Source organism: Poecilia reticulata, chromosome 11 (assembly GCF_904066995.2).
Source record: "Poecilia reticulata chromosome 11, P_reticulata-male-v2, whole genome shotgun sequence".
NCBI lineage: Eukaryota > Metazoa > Chordata > Actinopteri > Cyprinodontiformes > Poeciliidae > Poecilia > Poecilia reticulata.
This window is the reverse complement of record NC_088840.1, coordinates 13,276,770-13,297,745: the sequence shown is the minus strand read 5'-3', so window position 1 is coordinate 13,297,745 and position 20,976 is coordinate 13,276,770. Positions and strand designations below refer to the sequence as shown.

The 20,976-nt window shown below is 40.7% G+C and overlaps 1 protein-coding gene across 6 annotated transcripts in view; it reads right to left on the bottom strand.

Annotated features, from left to right (window-relative positions):
- Nucleotides 1-18,959, bottom strand: part of LOC103472337 (uncharacterized) — a 43,240-nt gene extending 24,281 nt beyond the window's left edge. For 5 of the 6 annotated variants that reach the window (XM_017307634.2, XM_017307636.2, XM_008421904.3 and 2 more), the window contains exons 1-4: nt 18,744-18,957; nt 1,975-2,043; nt 256-280; nt 121-138 (exon numbers count right to left, since the gene is read on the bottom strand). In XM_017307634.2, the coding sequence (XP_017163123.1) occupies nt 121-138; nt 256-280; nt 1,975-2,043; nt 18,744-18,767 (136 nt within the window). In that variant the 5' untranslated portion in view covers nt 18,768-18,957. Of the gene's footprint in view, nt 1-120; nt 139-255; nt 281-1,974; nt 2,044-18,743 lie in introns of all 6 variants that reach the window. The other variant, XR_014089615.1, reaches the window with a different exon arrangement.
- Nucleotides 18,960-20,976: the final 2,017 nt, after the last annotated feature.

Below are 20,976 nucleotides of genomic sequence, written 5' to 3'. Positions count from 1 at the left end.
AAGAATGTTATAATATACTCTTGATTTTTAACAAAATCTGTATTTTTTTTAATTAAAAAGCAAAAAAAAAAAAAAGACTATAAAACACACGGAAAAAAATGTACAAAAAAATTTACTTACAAGTGCAGTGTATGAATTCTAAGGAGGAATATTTTATAAAAAAAAAAGAAGCAATTTTAATACACAAAGTATTCACAAAACATGCATAAAAGATGTTGTGAAACAGACAAGGCAGCTAAACAGAATGAATGTTACCTTTTTGGAAAACATCTTGAAGCATCTGGAACACAGTAAAGATCAATTTAATTAAAAGGCCATTATCAAGAGCTTGTCTTTTTCTGGCACTTTCCAATTTCAATAAGCTAGACAATTTTCTTCATTTCCGTTTAATTTGGCATTGTTAGCTTATTGTAAAACACGGTGCAATTTGAATATAAAACACGTTTCAATCAGGCCAGGTCTTTCTGAAAATTACACAGGTAAAGATTTTAGAGGGAACCTAAATCATAACACAGCCGTATCAAAGTCACATGCTACAGTTCACATGCTACAGTATATGATTCATTTTAACCACTTTAGAAAAACCATTGTTCATAAAAGGCCTATACAAGTCACATTATTACGTTTCTGTCTCAAAAATAATCAAAATATGTTTCAGCAACAATTCTAAAAGTAAGTTTTTCACAAAGTGATTTATTTTTGAAGCTTTTTTGTTGTTGCGCACTAGCCAGCCCCACCCACTTCTGCTAAACACCTGGGCTGACTGGTGACCAGCTCCCCATCCAACGGGACCGGAAAAACCCAAAAACCCAAAACCCCACAAGTCTTACGGTTTTTGGGATAATCCGTTTATCTGTTGGTGTCGAGAGCCACCAACTACCTACTATCCAGGTGTCATGCCCTTCTTCAGGTAATGGAGCAATCAACAGAGTTGATTGCCAGCCCCACCCAATCAGTCAACACATCAATCGATTGAGTTGACTGATTGAGCAATGAGTTGATGGATCAATCAACTGAACTGATTGATCAATCAATGATTGATCATGCATACCCTCACATGCAATTATCAAATCAACTGATTAATTGATCAGCTGACTGATTGAATAATCAAGCTGATCAGTCAATCAGCTTGAATCAGTCAGCTGTTCAGCTTGACCGTTCAGCTGATTGCTTGAATCAATCAGCTTCAATCAGAGTGCATAGAATCAGCTTCTCATTAACTGAATTCCTTGTGAATCGGCCAAGTCCGTTTGCAACAAATGGAGATCTCTATAGGGGAGTCGAGGACGGCCATCTAATCTGGAACCATGGACGAGGGCAGTTGGCTTCTCCCCCTTTCAACAGTGCAGAGTCTTGGTCTCTCTTTAGTTCCGGGGTGTGGTCCTCTGTAGGTCTTCTGTCTGCATTACTTTTTGATTTCCGACTTCTGCAGTTGGAACTTAGCACTTTCCTCCTCTCCAGAATGTTTTAGACTCTCAGCCGATGGTTGTGGGGACGATTTACAACGCGACTTCTCAACCGCACCGTTCAGCTACACGACTTCTCAACCGCACCGTTCAGCTACGCGACTTCTCAATCGTTCCGTTTAGCTCCCTCTGTGACTTATTTCTCCTTTTCATCTGGAGTTACTCCCAAATTCACTCTTGCTCAATTTCCAAGTTCTTCTTCATTGTTCTGCATTCTTCGTTCTGTTCTGACCCCCGACTGACTTGTACCTTTAACATACTTACAGCACAGTACTAAGGTTACAAAGTATTCCAACACACATTACAATTACATTTCATTCTTATAAGCTTAATTAAAAAATGACTTTAAATAGAAATATAAGGATTAAGAAAGGTATGACAATTCTAGTGCTGTCAATACATTGTTTAAGGTCCTTTTCCCACGAATTACTACATCAACAGTCTTTTTTTACCTTTAACACACACCACGAAATAAAACACTTAGAGAAAGATCAACTGCAACTCTCACCTGTTTATGTCCTTTTGAAGTAATATGTTGCTTAAATTGAAGCACCGCTTCAAATCTTTTGCAACAGATCTAAGAAAAATAAATAAAAAAGGGAAAAATTATGTAAAAATTAGATTAGCCATGCAATTATACAAAAGTGATACATAAAAACACAAATAAAACTAAACCAAAACAAACAGAATTATACAACAATCAGGTTCAATGCTGAGGAAAGAGTGAACAAGTTGTTAATATTACAAGTTGGAAAAAAAGTGCCTCTTCTTTACAGCAGAGTAATGACTAGCTTTGTCTAGAACTGCTAGGAAAAACATGAACTTGGAAATAAGTTGAAAGATTTACTGAAACATTGTTTTTAAACAGTTATGTAGCATTTCTGACATTTTGAAGGAAAACTCTGGTATGGGTGCATTTATAATAAACTTTAATAAGCTATTTAGAAAGGGACAATGTGCAGAGCAAACATAACTAACCATTTGATGCACTTTAATAGATTGTAGCACAAGCTAATTTGTATTTACAGTCCCTGTCATGTCAACGTTTTTGATCAAACCACTTAGTTGGCAAGGGACTCCTTTCCTATAAAAACCCATGTCTGATCTCCACTTAGTGCCAATGAAGAATTATGTATGCACATGAAAACAATTACCAAATAACTATGCACGCAGCATCTAACTTTACATAAAACACCACCCATATCTTACAACGATGGTCAGTGTTCTTTCTCCTTCTCCCTTCTTGCTGTGACACGTTCATGAACTAGGCCGTACCCGTGCGACCAAAACGTCACGGTGTAGGAGTCATGATGTGGGATTTTTTGATGTACATATCTTTGAGAACAATGTGTGGTGTGTACATTTAAAGGGGCAGTTTTTCACTTAGAAGTAGTTCTTATTAGCTCAGCAGATGCACAGTTCCACCAGGTGTTTGCTAATCTCTCCTGACTAGTCTTAAGGAGCTGAGTTTGGGAGTGTTCTGTAACGCGGAAGTTTGGAAACTGCAGCTATGAGGAGGACTTTTGTCCCCAAAGGCTGTGCTCCTCCCCCCACCCTCCAAGCATTTTGCACAGCTGTATGGTTGATTCAAGGATTTCTCAAAAATGCATTAGAATCAAAGCAGAACTCGAGGTACGTTTTTGATGAAAGAACAACATGATGTAAAGCTCAAAAAAGTTGATTTTACCGAATACTACCCCACTTACTCGCTCAATGAATATTCTGGCTCTGACAGTGCTTGCAACTTGATAAAGTTAATTTAAATGAATCACAGCACCAGTTAAAGAAATGTCTCTTTTCAAAGTACTTCTTGCAAATACTGCATTCGCTTGGTTGAATAATCTTCAAACCAAAATACCGCACCAAGCAGCAGACATTACAAAACAAATAAAACTTAAGTAGAAAGAAATATGTAAAAATTCTTTGGATGCAAAATTCCTTTAAACTTGTTCATTTTATGACATTAGACATGCGCTTTACAACAAACTCGGTTGCACTATTCAAACATTGATGACGGCAAGCTATGGATTGTAGCCACTCATGCATTGGGGAAGCCCACTATATTATGCCATCAACTCTTCTGCCCAACACCAGCAGGTATGGTAGGTGAGGTGCCTTGCCAAATGGCACAAGGCCGTACACAGCTGGGGTGGGGGCTCAAACTAGCAATAAAAAAATAAAGCGCACATCAGTGAATGCATAATCAGCTCAAAGCATGGCAAAAGGGCAAAAGGAAGGATGCAGAGTTCTGGTAAAATGCAAGGACACCTTGCAAACTTCCAAGCCCCTTTTTGTCCTCATTAGATCTAGGTATGACCTAATTATCCGTTTCAAGGCATACTGAGATATACAAAAAGTCATAATTTCAAAATCACTAAAATGTTATGTCATAGCGTTCCTGTGGTATAAGTAATTAATTTTTTTTTTTTTTTGTCTAGCCTTGGGGTGGGCAATCCTGGTCCTCGAGGGCCAGTGTCCTGCAACTTTTGGATGTCTCCCTGGTCCAACACACTTGAATCCAACAGCTAAGTTACCTCCTAAGTCCAGTCAGGTTCTCCTGAGTCCTGCTAACATTTGACTCAGCTGTGCTGAAGTTGAGACACATCTAAAAGTTGCAGGAGACCGGCCCTCGAAGCCTGGAGTTGCCCACCCCTGGTCTAGCCAGAGATAAACTGTAGGGCAATTCTCACCAGTCACGTGCAGCTGCACCATCACATCCTCCAAACCACGCATCACTTCATAGCTATAAACTCTGCAAGTTCTGTGACGTTTTAATCCATCTCTCCTTTATCTTCTTCTGTCACACTCCACTCTTAATCTTTATCCAACGTATCTTTTTGCGTTAGATACGTTAACATATCTTACCAGTACCTTCATTATATATAGTTGAGGCACTGAACTCAGTGCAGTATGGTACGGCCATCAACACCCCTGTGCATGACCTCACCCACTTTATTGTGCACTTCTAAATTTTTGTAACTTGGTGCAGACTTTGTGCTTTGCTCTAGTCTATCCACTCAGTAAATGTCTGCACACTGGCAAAACTCTGGATATGCCATCTCTGCAACCAAAGCTCTGAACACATCCAAGAGGCACACTACCAAGAGGCAGTTTTTAATCAACCTCACTCGCTGAAGGAGTTATTTTTGTTCTAGACCGTTTACTTTCCACAAACCTGCACAGAAGCTAAAAATCTAAAGTTGCAGAGGCGATTTAACAAAAAACACACACACAGAGTAGCTCTCATTATTGTCCTTGAGAGTTTTGAACAGCACAAACCTATCCAAAGGACTTCCGAGGTAATGCCTGTAAAGTATCCCACCAGATACACAAATACACTGGACCACTGTTGGTCTAAAAAGAAGCATATTATACAACACCTCCATGCAGCTTTAAGACTCACTGATCACTGTATGTTTCATCTCATTCCACACTACTGACACAAAATGAAAACTTCAAAGTCAGTGCCAGGACTGATTAATCATAACGGATTTCACAGGACTGATTTGACTGCACAAATTGTAGTTTGTTTATATCGTCAACCACAGCCATGTGCAAACCAAGATGTCACACTTACAACAATAATAAACCGTGAACCAAAGAAACTTATTGTAGGGTAACCCTTGTAGGTACCCTGCAAGGATACCCTTGCAGGACCCTGCCAGGGGTCTTCAAGTCTGCCAACTAAAGGAGCCCATCTCCTCACACTGTAATGACCCCCACTATCCAATTGGCTGATAGATTCTTGTGTATGTTTGAAAACTAGTAAGACACTTTCAACCATTTGGCCACCAACAACTCTACCAACTATTCTCCTTCAGGTCCTCTACTTGCATCAAAGATCTCAGAAGAAAATGTAAATGAACTCTCTTGGCATCAAAAGACCAGGAAAGCTACAGGAGCTGATGACAATGCTGCCAACTTGTAACCACACTTCATTCTGCTTCACCTTGATCACCCAGGTTATACCAGAATCCAACCAAGTCAATTTCAGCTTGGTCTTAAATTGAATACCACCAACCCAGGTATCCTCCACCATCTCATAGTAGCAGCTTCTTACCATTACTGGGGCACAAGCTTTCCAACTGCCCACCAGCAGAAAGCTTGTAGCTTCTTGCTGTTGGAGAAACCAACCCTCAGCAAACTCCCGAGTTTCACCACTGTCACTTCTCTGTTCAAGAACCACCTGAATGTAGACAGAAGGTGGATTGACAGGTCCACTCGTAAGGCCTTACGCACTGGTCCTACTTCTCTGGGCCACAAGATTTGATATTTAAACTTTGGGCTTTGTGCGTTTTCAGGCAAGCCCTCAAGTCGGCTCCAGAGTTTCTGGTCATCTGGCTGCAGCCTGTTCTGCAAACATTTCTCTTATAGTATATGAGAAATGCTTGTGTATCACCTGTGTCTCAAGTTATAGAGACACAAAGAAAATGTTATAGACTTTAAAAACTAATGAGTAATGCATATATGGGATGATATAAAAGTTATTCACAACCTAACACCACCGTTCCACTCAGAAGCACCTGGACACTGACTTGCTCAAGTGTAGTGATGACTATGGATTTCCAGAGAACACTTTTCCTTTACCTACCAAAAATTTCCGATTCTTAGGAAATACCCTTTTCACTTGACATGAGCTGTTCTTCACACTTGCACTCTTCGGAGGAAGGTTCAGACTGTACTTCTTGTGGCAACTAAAGGGCAAACCTGTTGTCATTTACACAGCCATTGTTCCATCCATCCTTGTGCCTATGGTGGATAATAATTACCCATCATAGACTACAATGAAGTACAATGAAGAGTCAGATCTGCAGAGACAATCAGTATTGTCATCCCTCCACCCAGAATTAATAGGGGTCAAGGACAGATGCATATCTGCAGATATGTATGGGTTTGTTCAAACATCACAAGAACTAAAGAAAATCAGAAGAAAACAGAATATAGTATACAAGAAAAAAAATTTATAGTCACCATTCAAGGGACTCTGCCAAGAGTTAAACTGATAAATTAATTAAATGGGTCTATATGAAAAGGATTGAAAGATTAGCATTTTCCTCAGTCTAAGCCAAGGCAGATTTATTTTTGTTTTCTGAATTTACTAATGAAGTGTACAAGTAATTTCCTAGAGTGCCCCTTAGAAATTATGACCTCAAATGACAAGAATCACAGATGAGCAAATGCACAATAGCAGACCTGTTGCACTTTAAAAATCAGTTTTGAAACTTTTTTCTGAAACATCATGACTAACATTATCAATTAGGCAACTGATCAAGATAACAAATCTACTAATAAAAGATACATTTTCCATCACAACATTTGCAATGCACACATTCTTTTACTACAGTCATTTTTGTGTGGTTTTTCACAAAGACCATCCAAATGGTCAAGATTCAAGGATTTCCATCACTGAACACACTTGTTTTGACAGGAAGATCAACACAAAATCAACTTTCATATCCTGGTTCTCTCAACATAATATTGTGATTTCTGTCTAGCTATACACAACTGTCATTTACAACAACAGGTTTTGAGTTAAAGAAAATCCAAATGTTCAGTTGTGACCGAATTCCCTTTCAGGTTTGCTGTTGCTGTTTAGTTCTTCAGTGGTGCTTAGTCCAAAATGTAATGTGTTGAGTTGATGCGCCCAGTTCTTCTCGTTTTTTCCCCTTGTCCTGGTCCGTGCGTCTGTCTCATGCTTCAGTTGGTCAACACCGGGCTCCTTTCAGCTCCTCTATTCCCAGAACGCTCACCTACGATCCATTTTCAACATGACACTACAAATCAACAACCTACATTAAACTCCACTAATCTTAAACATAATTACTACTTTGATTATTCTTAAAATTATAAATAGGTAATGCTGCTTCACAACCTTGTTTCCTCAATCAGTGACATTTCTTAATTTTGCATTTTGTATCATAGCAGGTACATTTTTTATTACTCCATCTTTAGATCACCTATGGGAGTGAGGTCAACTCCACCATACTTGACAAATGATACGATTAGGAAATGGTATTCTAACAGCTACCAGCTACAATATTTAACTCCTGCGAGATTAAATGATCTGAAAACTAGAACAAAATTCTTTAAAACCTCAACCCTTTGGTGTTCTTGTGGACTCGAGACAAAATTAGAGCTCTGCAGGCTGCAGACACTGGAAGAAAATCTATTAGCCTACCCTTCAAAGCTCCCTCGCTTCTTCCAGGCAAATGCAGAGTAAATAAACAGGAGGGAATATCTGATCTGGTCCAACATCTCCTGTCAGTAGGACGTACCCAAAAAACTTGTCACTGTCCATGCAACTTCAATGCTGCTCAGAAGGACAATAAAAAGTAGCAAAAGGCCTCAATTGGTATTTGAACAAACAGATCTTCCAAAGAGCACATTGGATGGCAGAATCTGCAGCCAGAGAGATTCTCTTACATTCTTAACTCAACATACTAGACTTTCTTTTGGAGGCATAAGTCGTACAGAAAGTAAGGCAAGTGGTTTAATGCTGTGGCTGATCAGAGGGCAGTTCATCTTCATCACTGACTGGCTTGTGTGTTCCATGTCACAAACCCAGAAAATCTATTATCCAAAAATGTTATTTTATGGAGCCCTTATTTGCAAATAAGGGCATGAATGACTTGATTTATAGACAGAATTCCAACATACATTTGCTTTTCAAATACAAATGCTGATTCTGTGTGTCAACTTTAAAACCCACTACCAATTATTTCAACAGAAAGCATAAGAATCAAAGACTCAATTTAGATTATTCAAAGAGTTATTGAAGATGGTGATGGCTGTTGGAAGGAAATATCTTCTGCAGTCATTTGTACTGCACTGAATCTGAAGAAGCCTCTGACTGAAGATGCTCTGCTTTCCCAAGATAATCTCATGAAGAAGATGGTCAGGGTTGTCCATAATTTTCTTGATCCTATGAAGAATCCTTGTTTGCATAATCCTCTCCAGAGGTTCCACAGTCGTCCCCAGAACAGAAACAGCCTTTTTTAATCAGGCTATTGAGCCTTTTTAAGTCCCTGGCTCTGATGCTGCTGCCCCAGGAGATTATGGCGAAAGAGATGATGCTCTCAACAACAGACCTGCAGTATTTTGGTGCAAACATTGACGAATCTTAGCTTCCTCAAGAAGTACAGTCTGTTCTGCCCCTTCTTATAGATGGCGATGGCGTCACTGCTGTGTCTCCAGTCTATTGTCAAGGCGAACACCAAGGTATTCATCTTCCTCAACCAACTTCTTCCATGATGGCGTTTTGGAAATTTTATTTAATAAAGAATGAGAATCCGTTTCAATAATAAGAGAAATATCAATCTTTGACTAAGTTTCTTCATTCGAAGGCAAAAGCGTTAGAAGACCAGTCTCACTGAATGCAGTCAGGAGAAGAGCCCTGAACAACACACGTTACATGGTTAAATAGTCACAACAAAAAAAAAAAAAGAAGGCACACCCAAAGTCTGATCTTATCTCTTGCCAGATGGACCTCAAAGACGATCCTTATCCCCACTTTATAAGCTGCCCCTCATATCTTTGAAGGGGACGGTTTTATGGCAGGAAAGAGAGCCGATAAGCATTCCAACAGAAACTTCTAGTTCCTCACCCATAGTTGCAGGGTCAAACCAAAGTACCAACAATGCATTCCACACATGCCAGGTTTTTAAGACAACTGCCAGGTTAGGCGTTCAGCATTTCCATCCAAGATTAAATAAGGTTAAAATGACATTTTCCATCAATGATCTAATAGTGTTCCTCCTGAAACAATCGCCTTTGTTTAGTTCACATTTAAGATGAGATCATTAATCCCACACCATGACAAAGCAGTCCACCAGATTTCTGTACTCAGCTTCTTGTCCATCTCTGACACACCAGACAACTGCAGAGTCATCCGAGTATTTCTTAAGATGACATAAGTCGGCTTGAGCTGGAAGTCTGAAGTGTACAGAGAGAAAAGCAATGGTGAGAGTGCAGTTCCTTGTGGTGCTCTTGTGTTGCTGACCACATCATTAGACACACAATTCTTCAGTCTCAGACTGTGATCCATTTGTCAAGTGGTCATAGATCCAGGCGACTGTTGAGGCCTCCACCTGTGTCTTCTGGAGTTTCACCAAAGCAGATCAGGCTGAATTGTATTACATTAGAGAAATAAAAAAAAAATCACAATCCTCACAGTGCTGTCTGCTTTGTCCAGATGACAGCGGATTTGTTGAAGCAGGTGTATGATGGCATCTTCAACTCCATGGTGATGGGCAATGATATGAGCTTGTCTGCTTATTTAGGTGAGCCAACAGGGGTCTCTCCAAGATCTTCATGATGTGGGATGTCAGGGCAACAGGCCTATAGTTGTTGATGACTGATGGGTGAGTTTTCATTGGTACTGGAACCAGACAGAATGTCTTCCACAACAGTGGAACCTTTGAGTCAGGCTAGGGTTGAAGAGATGTTGCAGAATCCCACAAAGCTGCTGTGCACAGGCCTTCAAGACTATGGGGCTGACACCATCCGGACCTACAGCCTTACTCCGGTTTAGTCTCTCCAACTGCCTCTTCACATGACTTCTAGATACAGAAAAGTGGGAGGCGGAGGCAAAGGGAGCAGCAGCATCTCCTGATTTGGATGAAGACAAACTTGTGGAAGAAGAAGAGTCCATGACTGAGGTGGAAGATATGACATCTGATGAAAGCAGTGAGTCAGAGGAAGGTGAGATATCTGTATGGATGGGGACAGGAGAGGATAATGATGATGAGCTTGTTCCTGAGCTGAACTTGTTGAAAAATGTGTCTAGCTCATTTGCTCTCTCCAGGCTTCCATCTATCTGATCCTCCTTTTGTTTGAAGCATTTAATCTTCATCCCCAACTACACATCTAAGATATTGTTCCTCTGCAGTTTATTCTGCAGCTTCTTCGTGTACTTCTCTTTGCTGCCTCTAATCTTGACTTTGAGCCGCTTCTGTGTACTCCTCAATAACTCCCTGTCTCATTCCCTAAAGGCTCTTTTTTTCTTACTTAAAAGTTCCTTTAGGTCACTGGTGATCTGGGAGTTGTTATCCATGTATGGTGCTGTCCACACAGAAGTATATAGTCAGTCACACACTCAGTCATGGCATTGATGTCATCTCTATGTGGCTGGCAGAGAGTAGTCCAGTGGGATGCTTCAAGACAAGCCTGAAGGGGCCCTTCTGCTTCCTGTGACCATTTCCTAACAGCCATCTTCCTAACCAGGAGTGAAGCAAGAGTTCAATGTCTGGACCACAGAGACAACACTTCACAGTAACATGTCCTGGATGACACTACCTGTCGTTCACAAACACTTCTGATCCACCTCCCTTTTTTTCCTGCTGCTCTTTAAATCTCTGTCTGCTCGTACAGTTATTAAGCCTGGCAGAGAGATGTTGGTGTTGGGACAGTCCTGCGCCACGTCTCCGTAAATCACACAATACCGCGTTCCTTATACTCTTGCCGAGTTCTTGTCAGGGCTTGAAGTTCATCCATTCATTTTGACGTTGCTATGGCGCCTTGACAACAGAAGCCTGTCCCAAACTGTGAGCGTTTGATCGTTTTTTGCCGATATTATTGAATTTTTGTAGTAATTTTTAAATTAATTTTAGAAATTAATACGACAGTTAGCCGGTCTGGAGCATTTCTTCTTATAAACTTTTTAATCTGACCATTTACTTTCACATCGAGCAGCCATGCTAGACTCTCCCGCTAGAATTGCATCAGCAGACGGCACTAAGGCATGAAGGCCTCATGCATGGAGTTAAACCAGATATACCACCAGAGCTGCACATAAAAAGACGACGAGGTTGCCGGGCTGGTGTGAAGCACACTGGCCAACAAAACGGAAGAGTTGGAAGGACTCTCCAGGACACATAAAGCATACAAGGAATGTAGCATCATGTCTTTTCTGAAACACATAATTAAGACGCCCGACTCAGCGGTAGTCCTCCCCGGGTTCCATATCATCCGAGCTGACACACACACCAACACCAGCGGCTGTCATGGTGTATTCCCATTGGTGCAATCTGGGTCATATCCATGTCAAACTCTTGTATATTTTGTGACGTGGTGCGGAAAGAACCAACTTCTGCTTAACGTAAACAAGACCAAGGAAATGGTTGTCAGATTCTTCAATAAGAAAACACATTTACTCTCAACCTCCATCTTAGGGGCAGATTCAGGAATAAGTTCAATCCTACAAGTGCCTTGGTGTTACACTAGACTGGAAGCTACAGTAAACTATGAACACGCTACAAAAAGGCCATGAGCAGACCATTTTCTACAGAAGCTCAAGTCTTTTAAACCTTGTGCGTGCGAGGACTGAGGCAAATGATACAAGTGATACGAGTGTGGGGTCGGTTAGACCCCATTTTTAAACACAAGGGTTAACATCTGCAGTGGGATGCTCTTTATGTCAGTCATCACTGACTAGTTCCATCTTCAATGCAACGGTGGGCTGCGATGAAAGAGCCCAAAATTAAACTGATAAAGACTGAGTCAGTTGTAGGGATCAAGCTGGTTTCACTAGAAGAGGTGACGAGAGACCGAATGCTGAAGATCAGAGCCATCAAGGAAAACCCCTTTCATCCACTTAACAGTGTGGTGGGCAGCCTGAGGAGCAGATATGGCCAAAGATTACTCCAGCCCAGATGTGCTGAAGAACGTTACAGCAAGTCCTTTCTACCCGAGGCCATCAGACTTTAGAATTCATACATAGTCTCTAGAGCTGTGCGTTTTAAATGTTGATTATATATTTAATGTACTGAGCAATATGTGTGTCCTTAGGACCATCAATCCTCACTGTTATTGTTGTATGTTTATTCACATTAATTAAAATAAAGGTTTCATTGTGTTCTATGATGGGACAAACAAAATCCCCCCCTTTTAAGGGATCCAAGCATTATTATGAAAGTACAGAGCTACTCCCAACGTGCTGCCACCCTCAACAGCTCAATTCTAGAGTTCCCCGAGCCTCCACCCTGCAATTGTTTTCCCATGTATAATTAAGAGCAGTTCTTTTGCCTGTTTGCGTTTTGACCATCAGACTGTAAGTCAATGCATTCTCTCCTTCCCACTAAGCAAGTAGTAAGTCAAAGACTAATTTGGGGGATTTCCATCTTGGCGATTCTTTTTGATGATACATTTTCCCCTAAGAATAAAATATTTCAATATATTATGTTGCCAACTATGTCTTCAATATATCATCTTGGACAACTTTACCACTTGTTAGCCTAAAGGACAGAAGTTTAATTTTGCGGTTCTTGCAAGAGAGTGTAAAGTCTATAGCACAAAGATGAGCAATTGCTTCCATTTACTGTAAGTGACCATCATTATGCATTTGGAGTTTAAAGAACTGAAAACTGTTGTGAATATTACAGCGTAACAGAAAAGCCCCCCCCTCCCCAAGATCAATCCGATTGATCAAACTACAAACTCAGTTAAAAAGTCACATAACCCAAAATAATTTAAAACAATGTTTAATAAATGACAGTGACGTGTTTAGGTTAACATAAATTTACTCAACAGCTCATTTGACCTTTTTTGCCTTTGCAAACAAATCATGATCAACAGATTTTGGCTTTGGTGGCATTTCTAACAATACACCACAAATTCTCCATCAGACTGAGGTCTGGGCTTTGACTTGGCCACTCCACAACATCTAAGTTGTCGTTTTCCCATATTCTCTCTTTTCTTTGTGTAGCTTTAGCTGGAAGCTTCAGGTTGTTGTCCGTCCATCCATCCATCCATTTTCTTACACCCTTGTCCCTCAATGGGGTCGGGAGGAGTGCTGGTGCCCATCTCCAGCTAGCGTACCGGGCAAGAGGCGGGGTCACCCTGGACAGGTCACCAGTCTGTCGCAGGGCAACACAGACACACAACCATGCACACACACTGAAACCTAGGGGCAATTTGGAGAGGCCAATTAACCTGACAGTCATGTTTTTGGACTGAGGGAGGAAACCGGAGTACCCGGAGAAAACCCACGCATGCACAGGGAGAACATGCAAACTCCATGCAGAAAGACCGGAGCCGGGAATCAAACCCAGAACCTTCTTGCTGCACGGCAACAGCTCTATCAACTGCGCAGCCCCTTCAGGTTGTTGTCTTGATTAAAAATGAATATTCTCTTAGGCCATAGATCTCTTGCAGAGGGGACCAAGCCATTTCTTCCTCTTTTTCAGATCATATGCTTCTTCATAGTTGTGTAATGGCTCTGGAGACTCACTTCCTCTTCCTGTTTGCAGCATCTTGTCAGACGCCCAAAAAGACCAAAGATCTTTCTAGACCTTGGAGTCTCCCATATGCTTTTTGGCAAGCTCTATTCAAGTCTTGACATGAGTTTTCTTCAACAGTGGATTTCTTCTCACCCTCTCAAAGTTTTGACCGGTAAAAATCTCAGTGAGCAGCTGCCTGCAGTCTCTCCCATCTCAGTTATTGAAGCTTGAAACTCCTTCAGCATAAGATGTCCTCTTTCATTGGTCTCCTTCTTGCACAGTCACTCAGGTTGTGAGGACTTTAGGCTACATATTCCCTCCATTTCTTGATTAATTAAACTGAACTCCCAGGGATGTTCAGTGCCTTATATCCATTCGCCAACTTGTACTTTTCAATAATCCTTTCTCTGATTTGCTTGGAGTGTTGTTTTGTCTTCATGCTGAAATGGTAGCCATGAATATTCAAAAGATGAATAGTACTTCACAGTACTCAGATAATCTACAGTCCACTCATTGTGAGATGACAAGCACCAATTGACTGGATCTCTGTTGAGTTAGGTCAGGGGTCGGCTAAAGAGCCACTTGTGGCTACATGTGGCTCTTTAGCACTGCCCTAAACGCTCTCGGGAGATTTTTCAAAAATGTTTGAAAATGGAAAAAAAAAACAGGGGTGGGAGATGTGTATTTTTTAGTTTTAATATAGTTTCTGTAGGAGGACAAACATGACAATCATTCTTAACGTTTTCCAATGCTATAAAATGTGTAGAATAAATAGTAAATTTCAACATTTGTCAACGAAGATTTGCGTCATAACCTACGTTTCTTTCAGCAGGATTTGCGAGGCAGGGGGCTGTTGTAAACAAACCGACGGGTTTTGTGGTGGGCCACGGATGGTTAAGGGGAAAAGAGGAAAATAGCCGAGGAGACATGCTACAATTCTTGGACCTAATCATTTGCATTCATTGCCAATGCGGAAGGATTACCTGAATGTTTGCTCTGTAGAGTGTGCAAACCAGCTAGCCCAAGTGCCCACGGACATATTCAATACATTACTGTATCAGGCCATTGTCCCCTCATGTTTTAAGTCAGATATTATTATTCCAGTGCCCAAGATATCAACCATCACGTTTTACTGACTTTCAACCCGTTGCATTAACATCCATCATAAAGTGCTTCAAGAGAGTGCTTAAGGGTCATATAATCTCTATACTGCCTCCATCATTTGACCTTTTCCAGTTTGCATACAAATCTAAGCGATCAACTGAGGATGCCATCTCCACTGCTCTTCATCTGAGCCTAATACACCTGGAGAAAAGAAACACCCACATATGGATGCTTTTTTTTGGACTTCAGCTCAGCATTCAATATGTTCATCCCCCAGGACTTGGTATGCAAACTGATCCCCCTGGGCTTCAATATGCTACTGTGCAACTGGCTGCTGGAATTCCTCACAGACAGAATTCAGTCTGTCCATGTGGGCAACACCTCCAATATTTCTTTAAACCAGGGGTGTCAAACTCCAGTCCTTGAGGGCCGGTGTCCTGCAACTTTTAGATGTCCCTCTGCTGCACTACACCTGAATAAAATAATTAGGTCATTAGCAAGGCTCTGGAGAACTGAGGAGGTAATTAAGCCATTTGATTCAGGTGTTTTGTACCTGTGGCACATCTAAACACTGCAGGACAGCGGCCCTTGAGGACTGGAGTTTGACACCCCTGCTTTAAACACTGGTTCCCCCCAGGGCTGTGTCCTGAGTCCCCTGCTGTTTACCCTGATGACCCACGACTGTTGTCCCAGGTTTAACACCAACCACATCATGAAATATGCAGACAACACAACAATTGTGGGCCTCATTCAGGACGACAATGATGTGAACTACAGAAAAGAGGTACAACATCTTGTTGATTGGTGCAGAACAAGCTGCTCCTGAACGTCGACAAAACAAAAGAGATCAGACTTCAGGAGGTCTCGACCCCCACTAAGTTCCTGGGGGTTCACATTACAGACAACCTCAGCTGGACAACCCACATCGCTTCACTGGTGAAAAGGCACAGCAGCGCCTGCACTTTCTTAGACAAACAAAAAGAGCTTCGCTCCCCCGCCCCATCCTCTCCACTTTCTACAGAGGAACCATTGAGAGCCTGCTGACCAGCAGTATCTCCGTCTGGTCTGGAAGCTGCAAGGTGTCAGACTGGAAGTTTCTGCGAAGAGTGGTGAAGACAGCAGAGAGGACCATTGGGGCTCCATTCCCCCCATCCAGAGCATTGCACGCAGACGCTGCTTAGCCAGAGCAAGCCAGATCCTCTGATTTCACCCCTTCTCTCCATGGTCTGTTTATCCGCTTGCCATCTGGGAAGATCGAGTTTACCGACTTCCAGGACGCAGTGCAAGAAAAACAAACATTTAATCACGACTGCTAATTATGTATGCACTTAGCAATTTTGATAAAAGGCTAATATAAACACTTTTAAAGCCCGTTTTGCCTTCATGATAAGCATTTTAATTTTTTGAAACTCTGGACAGATTTGTTTTTTGGTCCAATATGGCTCTTTCAACATTTTGGGTTGCCAACCCCCGAGTTAGGTTAACACTTTAGAAGTGGTGAATATTTGGGCAGTCCTTCTGTTGTAGAACGTTTCAGAGGAAAGTTTTTTTGTGAATTTGTTATTGACCATGATTAAGGTTTAAAAGCAAAAAGGGTAAAGCATCCAAGCTAATGTATTAGCCATGTTGAACAAGGAATAGGCAAAATCTAATTGGCAGGAGGAAAGAACCATAGAGTCACAGACGCAAACTACAAGAGTAGCATTCAGTTTGCATTTTATTTTCCACAAAGCACAATTGTTTGGTTGGTCCAATAACAGCCAGTGGGTTAGAAGCAGTATGTCTGCCTGCACAATGGGTAGTTGTGCAATATTTCACATTTATTAAAAATCATAGCCAAGACCCACTTCCCTTCCAATTTCTGCAAAACCCCAAACATGGTAGATTTTTGCAGTGGGAAACATACCAGAAAATATATTGGAAGTTTCCCCAACTCTGCCAAAACTATTAGCTAAAAATGTGACTTTAATGTCTAATTCCAATCCCCAAGAGCAAATCTAATCTTCTCTAAAAAGTTGTATTTTCAGGACAGTAGTCATCTTGAAGTTGGCAAAACAGCCAACCTTTATGCACCATGCAAAACATGCAGAGTACATAAAAAATATGCATAGTAAAGGGTTGGTGAAATCACTCTTTGAGGCTGCGGGCCCACCACGATTGGTTCCCAGCCCACTTAGGTACCTCAAAGGGTATGCACTCTCACTCGAGATCAAGAACCACCTTGAGCAACAGGGACTACCTTATATGGTTGGTGTATGGTGCTTGCGGTGTGCTCCAGGGCGCTGCCTTTTGGTTTGCATGTGCTGTGTTGGCTGCGTAGAATATGGCTGGCATATTCCGGTGCTTCATCTGAGCTGGGCTCAGATGGAGCTTGTAGTGAATCGTTATGTTGGTGTTCATGATCAAAAGAAGGAGGAAATGGGAAGTGACAGGAAAAAAAGGAATATGTAGAGTGATGGCCGGAGGGTGGGGTAGAGGGGAGGGGTGAGGAGGGGGGAGAGAAGGGGGAGGAAAGGTTAGGGTTAGGCAATAAGAAGGATGAAGTTAGGTTAAGAGTTGGTGAGGGGTTAGGAGGGGGAAGAGGAGGGGTAAGATGGGTGAGGGGGGACAGAAGAGGGGAGGAAAGGGTTAAGGTTAGGCAAGATGAAGGGTGAGGTTAGGGTAAGAGGGAAAGTGGGGGAGAAGAAGAGTCTTGGGGGCGATTGGGGAGGCAGGAGTAGAATGGTTAAGAAAAGGAGCATGGGGATAACTTTTAGGGAAGGAGGGAGGGATGAGGAATGGGGAGGGAAGAACGGCGGGAGGTGGAGTGGGGGGAGAAGTATAGGAATGGTTCAAAGTTGCTGTTAACACACTAGGCGTGAATATAAAGGTCTACTTACACCATCCACCCTCCTCTCCTCTTACCCCCTGCTTGGGCAAAAGATGCCAGAAATGCACCCCTCCTCCAATCACTCAGTTCCTTCCCGTTTGAAATGCTTCACACACAATTTCTCTCTTTTTTTTTAATGCCTTTATTGTTTTTTGTTCGTTTTTAAATCATAACCACATAGTCTCATCTACAATTTCGCGTTTAAAATGCCACTCAGACTTTGATGGTTCCGTTCAGTCTTGCAGAAAGGCAATATGGGTTGTGAAAGGAGCGATCACATTTTCCGTTAACAGCTAAAGCGGAAAGACGCAGGTCTAACCGATAACCAAAGTAACAGGAAGAATAATAGTTGCACATGGCTGAGGTCACTTTCTGAACCACATTTACTGAATCGCGCCTCTATAAAAATAAAAAATAAAAAACTACGTTTTAAAAAAAAAAAAAAAACTTGTAGGTTAAATGCTTCATGCATTACATTGTAGGCGGCCTACAGATGTAACTACTAATATTGATTATTTCAAAGCTCATTTCTAAAATATGACGATCATATATATTGATCCAGATAGAAGTAGATATTTCAGGAGGTTTTTTGTGTGTGTGCGCGTTTTATTGTTTTTAAAGGAAGTGAAACCAAACGGAAGATGGAAGTGGCTTTCACTGTTTTGCCTCAACATAAACAGAAACAACCACCCCATTATAGGCGGGCTACAGATCTAACTACCAATATTGATTATTTCAAAGCTCATCTCGTAAATATAAAAACTTTCATATATTCCCAACATGACGATAGTTATAGTCATGTTGGGAATAGTGTGAAAACTGTACGTTATATTATGCGTTATGCCTCCATTTACTCGTTTTCTCCCCAATTATGTTCGAAAAACAAACGAATTAGACAAGCCCAAATACCGTGATTCATCTAATGCCATTGTACTTTGATTCGGTGAAACAACGACTCGTTCCGAAAAGCGAGCTCTTGGCTTGACAACGCCTGATAATAAATGTTACCCGCCGCTAAGTGGCTCAGACTGACCGCACGACTCGCGAAAGAAATGTTGAAAGTTTACGGTCTTGAACGAAGTTACCCACCTGGCAATAAAGGCTGCACTCCATGGTCGAACAAACACTCGCGTTGTGGACAAACCTAAATATCCATGCCTTCTCTTTCCAGAATAAGTTTGTAGGAAATCACCACTGGCGTCAACCTCTCCAGCAGAAAAGAATCTCCTTGCAGTCAACTTGTAGTCTCCATCCAGATGATGTATGACTATCCCCGCTCTGGTGTTTGTCTAACGGCCTGAGCCGAATTTAAGGGCTCTGACTTGTGACTCCTCCCACCACCCGCGTACCTCTATGGGACCTCACTAGTGCCATAAAATTAAATTGCTTCGAGCAAGGGGGGTAGGAGCGAGTGGAACGAGTTTATCGTTGGGGTCGTAATCCTGACAGAAATGTCATAAATAATGGTGTCATCAACACGTCAGTTAATAATGCACTACTCTAATCTGACCCCTTGTTATATTAACCAGTAATTTAACACGGTACCATTTGCAATCCAATAATCAGATTGTTGCTTTTGTCTTTTTCCTTGGGGAGTAATGTCACAAACGTAAACAATGGAGGGAAAAGAGAGATGCACATTTTCTAGCTGATGGATGGATTTTTCATTGAGTAATCAAGTTACATTTTCAAAGTAACTATGCCACCTCTGGAAATAAATTAAAGTACTATACATCATATATGTGTATTGTTAGGAAAATAAAATTAAAATATGCTAGTTTTTAAACTTAACCATATGTACAATATTATATAAAATCATCAGCATTTTAAAATAATAACATTGGGTTCCAAACTGCCTATATGTTACTTTAGGTTTAATGCGGGAATCTGTTTTTTGATTAATCGCTCAGAAAAGGAAACAGATGCAAGGCAGTTCAGATAAAAAACAGGGTGGAAAAGACAAGTTCTGTCTATTCACATAAGTCAAATTCTTTGGTGGTTTTCTAGGGGTAAGGAAGACACTTAAAACCTGGAGAAAAAACAAAACAAGGTCTAGGTGAAAAATAAATCTCTTTCTGACAACTAGGGTCTTTGTTCAAATGTTTAGAAAGGGAGGAACAGGAGAGATTCCAGATGTGACCAACATCTAAAAACTTAGATGCTCTATCCACAATGTTGTATTTAATCACAAGGAAATGAAACAGTAGCAATGGCTACACAACACCTGATCATACTCGACCACTTAACGTGTATTATATTATATTATATTATATTATATTATATTATATTATATTATATTATATTATATTATATTATATTATATTATATTATATTATATTATATTATATTATATTATATTATATTATATTATATTATATTATATTATATTATATATTCTAAAGTATGACAGTGATGCTGTTGAAGAAAGGTGAAGAGACTGAGGACGCTCGGGTGAGGTCTTCAAATTAGTTTATTGAAATATGTATTTTAATACATCTAAATTTTAATACATATTTACTTAATTTTTAAGTAAACTAAACTATTTTATTATGAAAAGAGCAGGTCAGGGGAGACTTAGGAGAGCCAAGATGAGCTTCAGGGTGTGAAGATATAAGAATTATATTAGTTATTATAGAACCAGAAAGGAAAACAGGTGAGGACTGATGTCAGGTTGATTTTTTTTTTTATGTTTCAATATTTTTTTCATTATTTCCACACTATTAACAAGGGTAATGTTTATGAAACATGAACAAGGCCCAGAGGAGAAGTTTAAAAATAAATGAGTGAAAACCTTTGCTATAAGAAGCGGGTTATACAGTAAATAGAGTTGAGATGTGTAAGAGCAGAAATACTATATAAGGAGTTGTTTTTGCGAAAGGATTTTGGCGCCTCTCTTGGCCAGTCTGACCTGACTCCTTTCCTTCCAATTGAGGGCAAAGAACAGTGGAGCCAAAAATGGTTTTGGAAGGAATACTGTTTGGACAAAATAAGAACAACAGTTTGAGATAAATTGGCCGACGCGGCAATTCTGAGAAGGAGCAGATAGAGATGTCTCAAATACTTTTATAGGTCGCCCAATACACACTTAGTAAACTGACAACAAAATGGTATAAACTAGCGATATTCACGGTAACATTCCCAACAGACCATGATACCTCATTCATACAGAGAACACAAACTGTTTCTAATTACATTTGACCCTCGAACGGTTTCATAAGAAAAACAATGACTAAAATATGATTAATTTTAATGTGAGATTTACTGTAATCACTGTAGTATTCATAAGTTCAGCCTCAACTCGAACAGGAAGTATCCACGAACG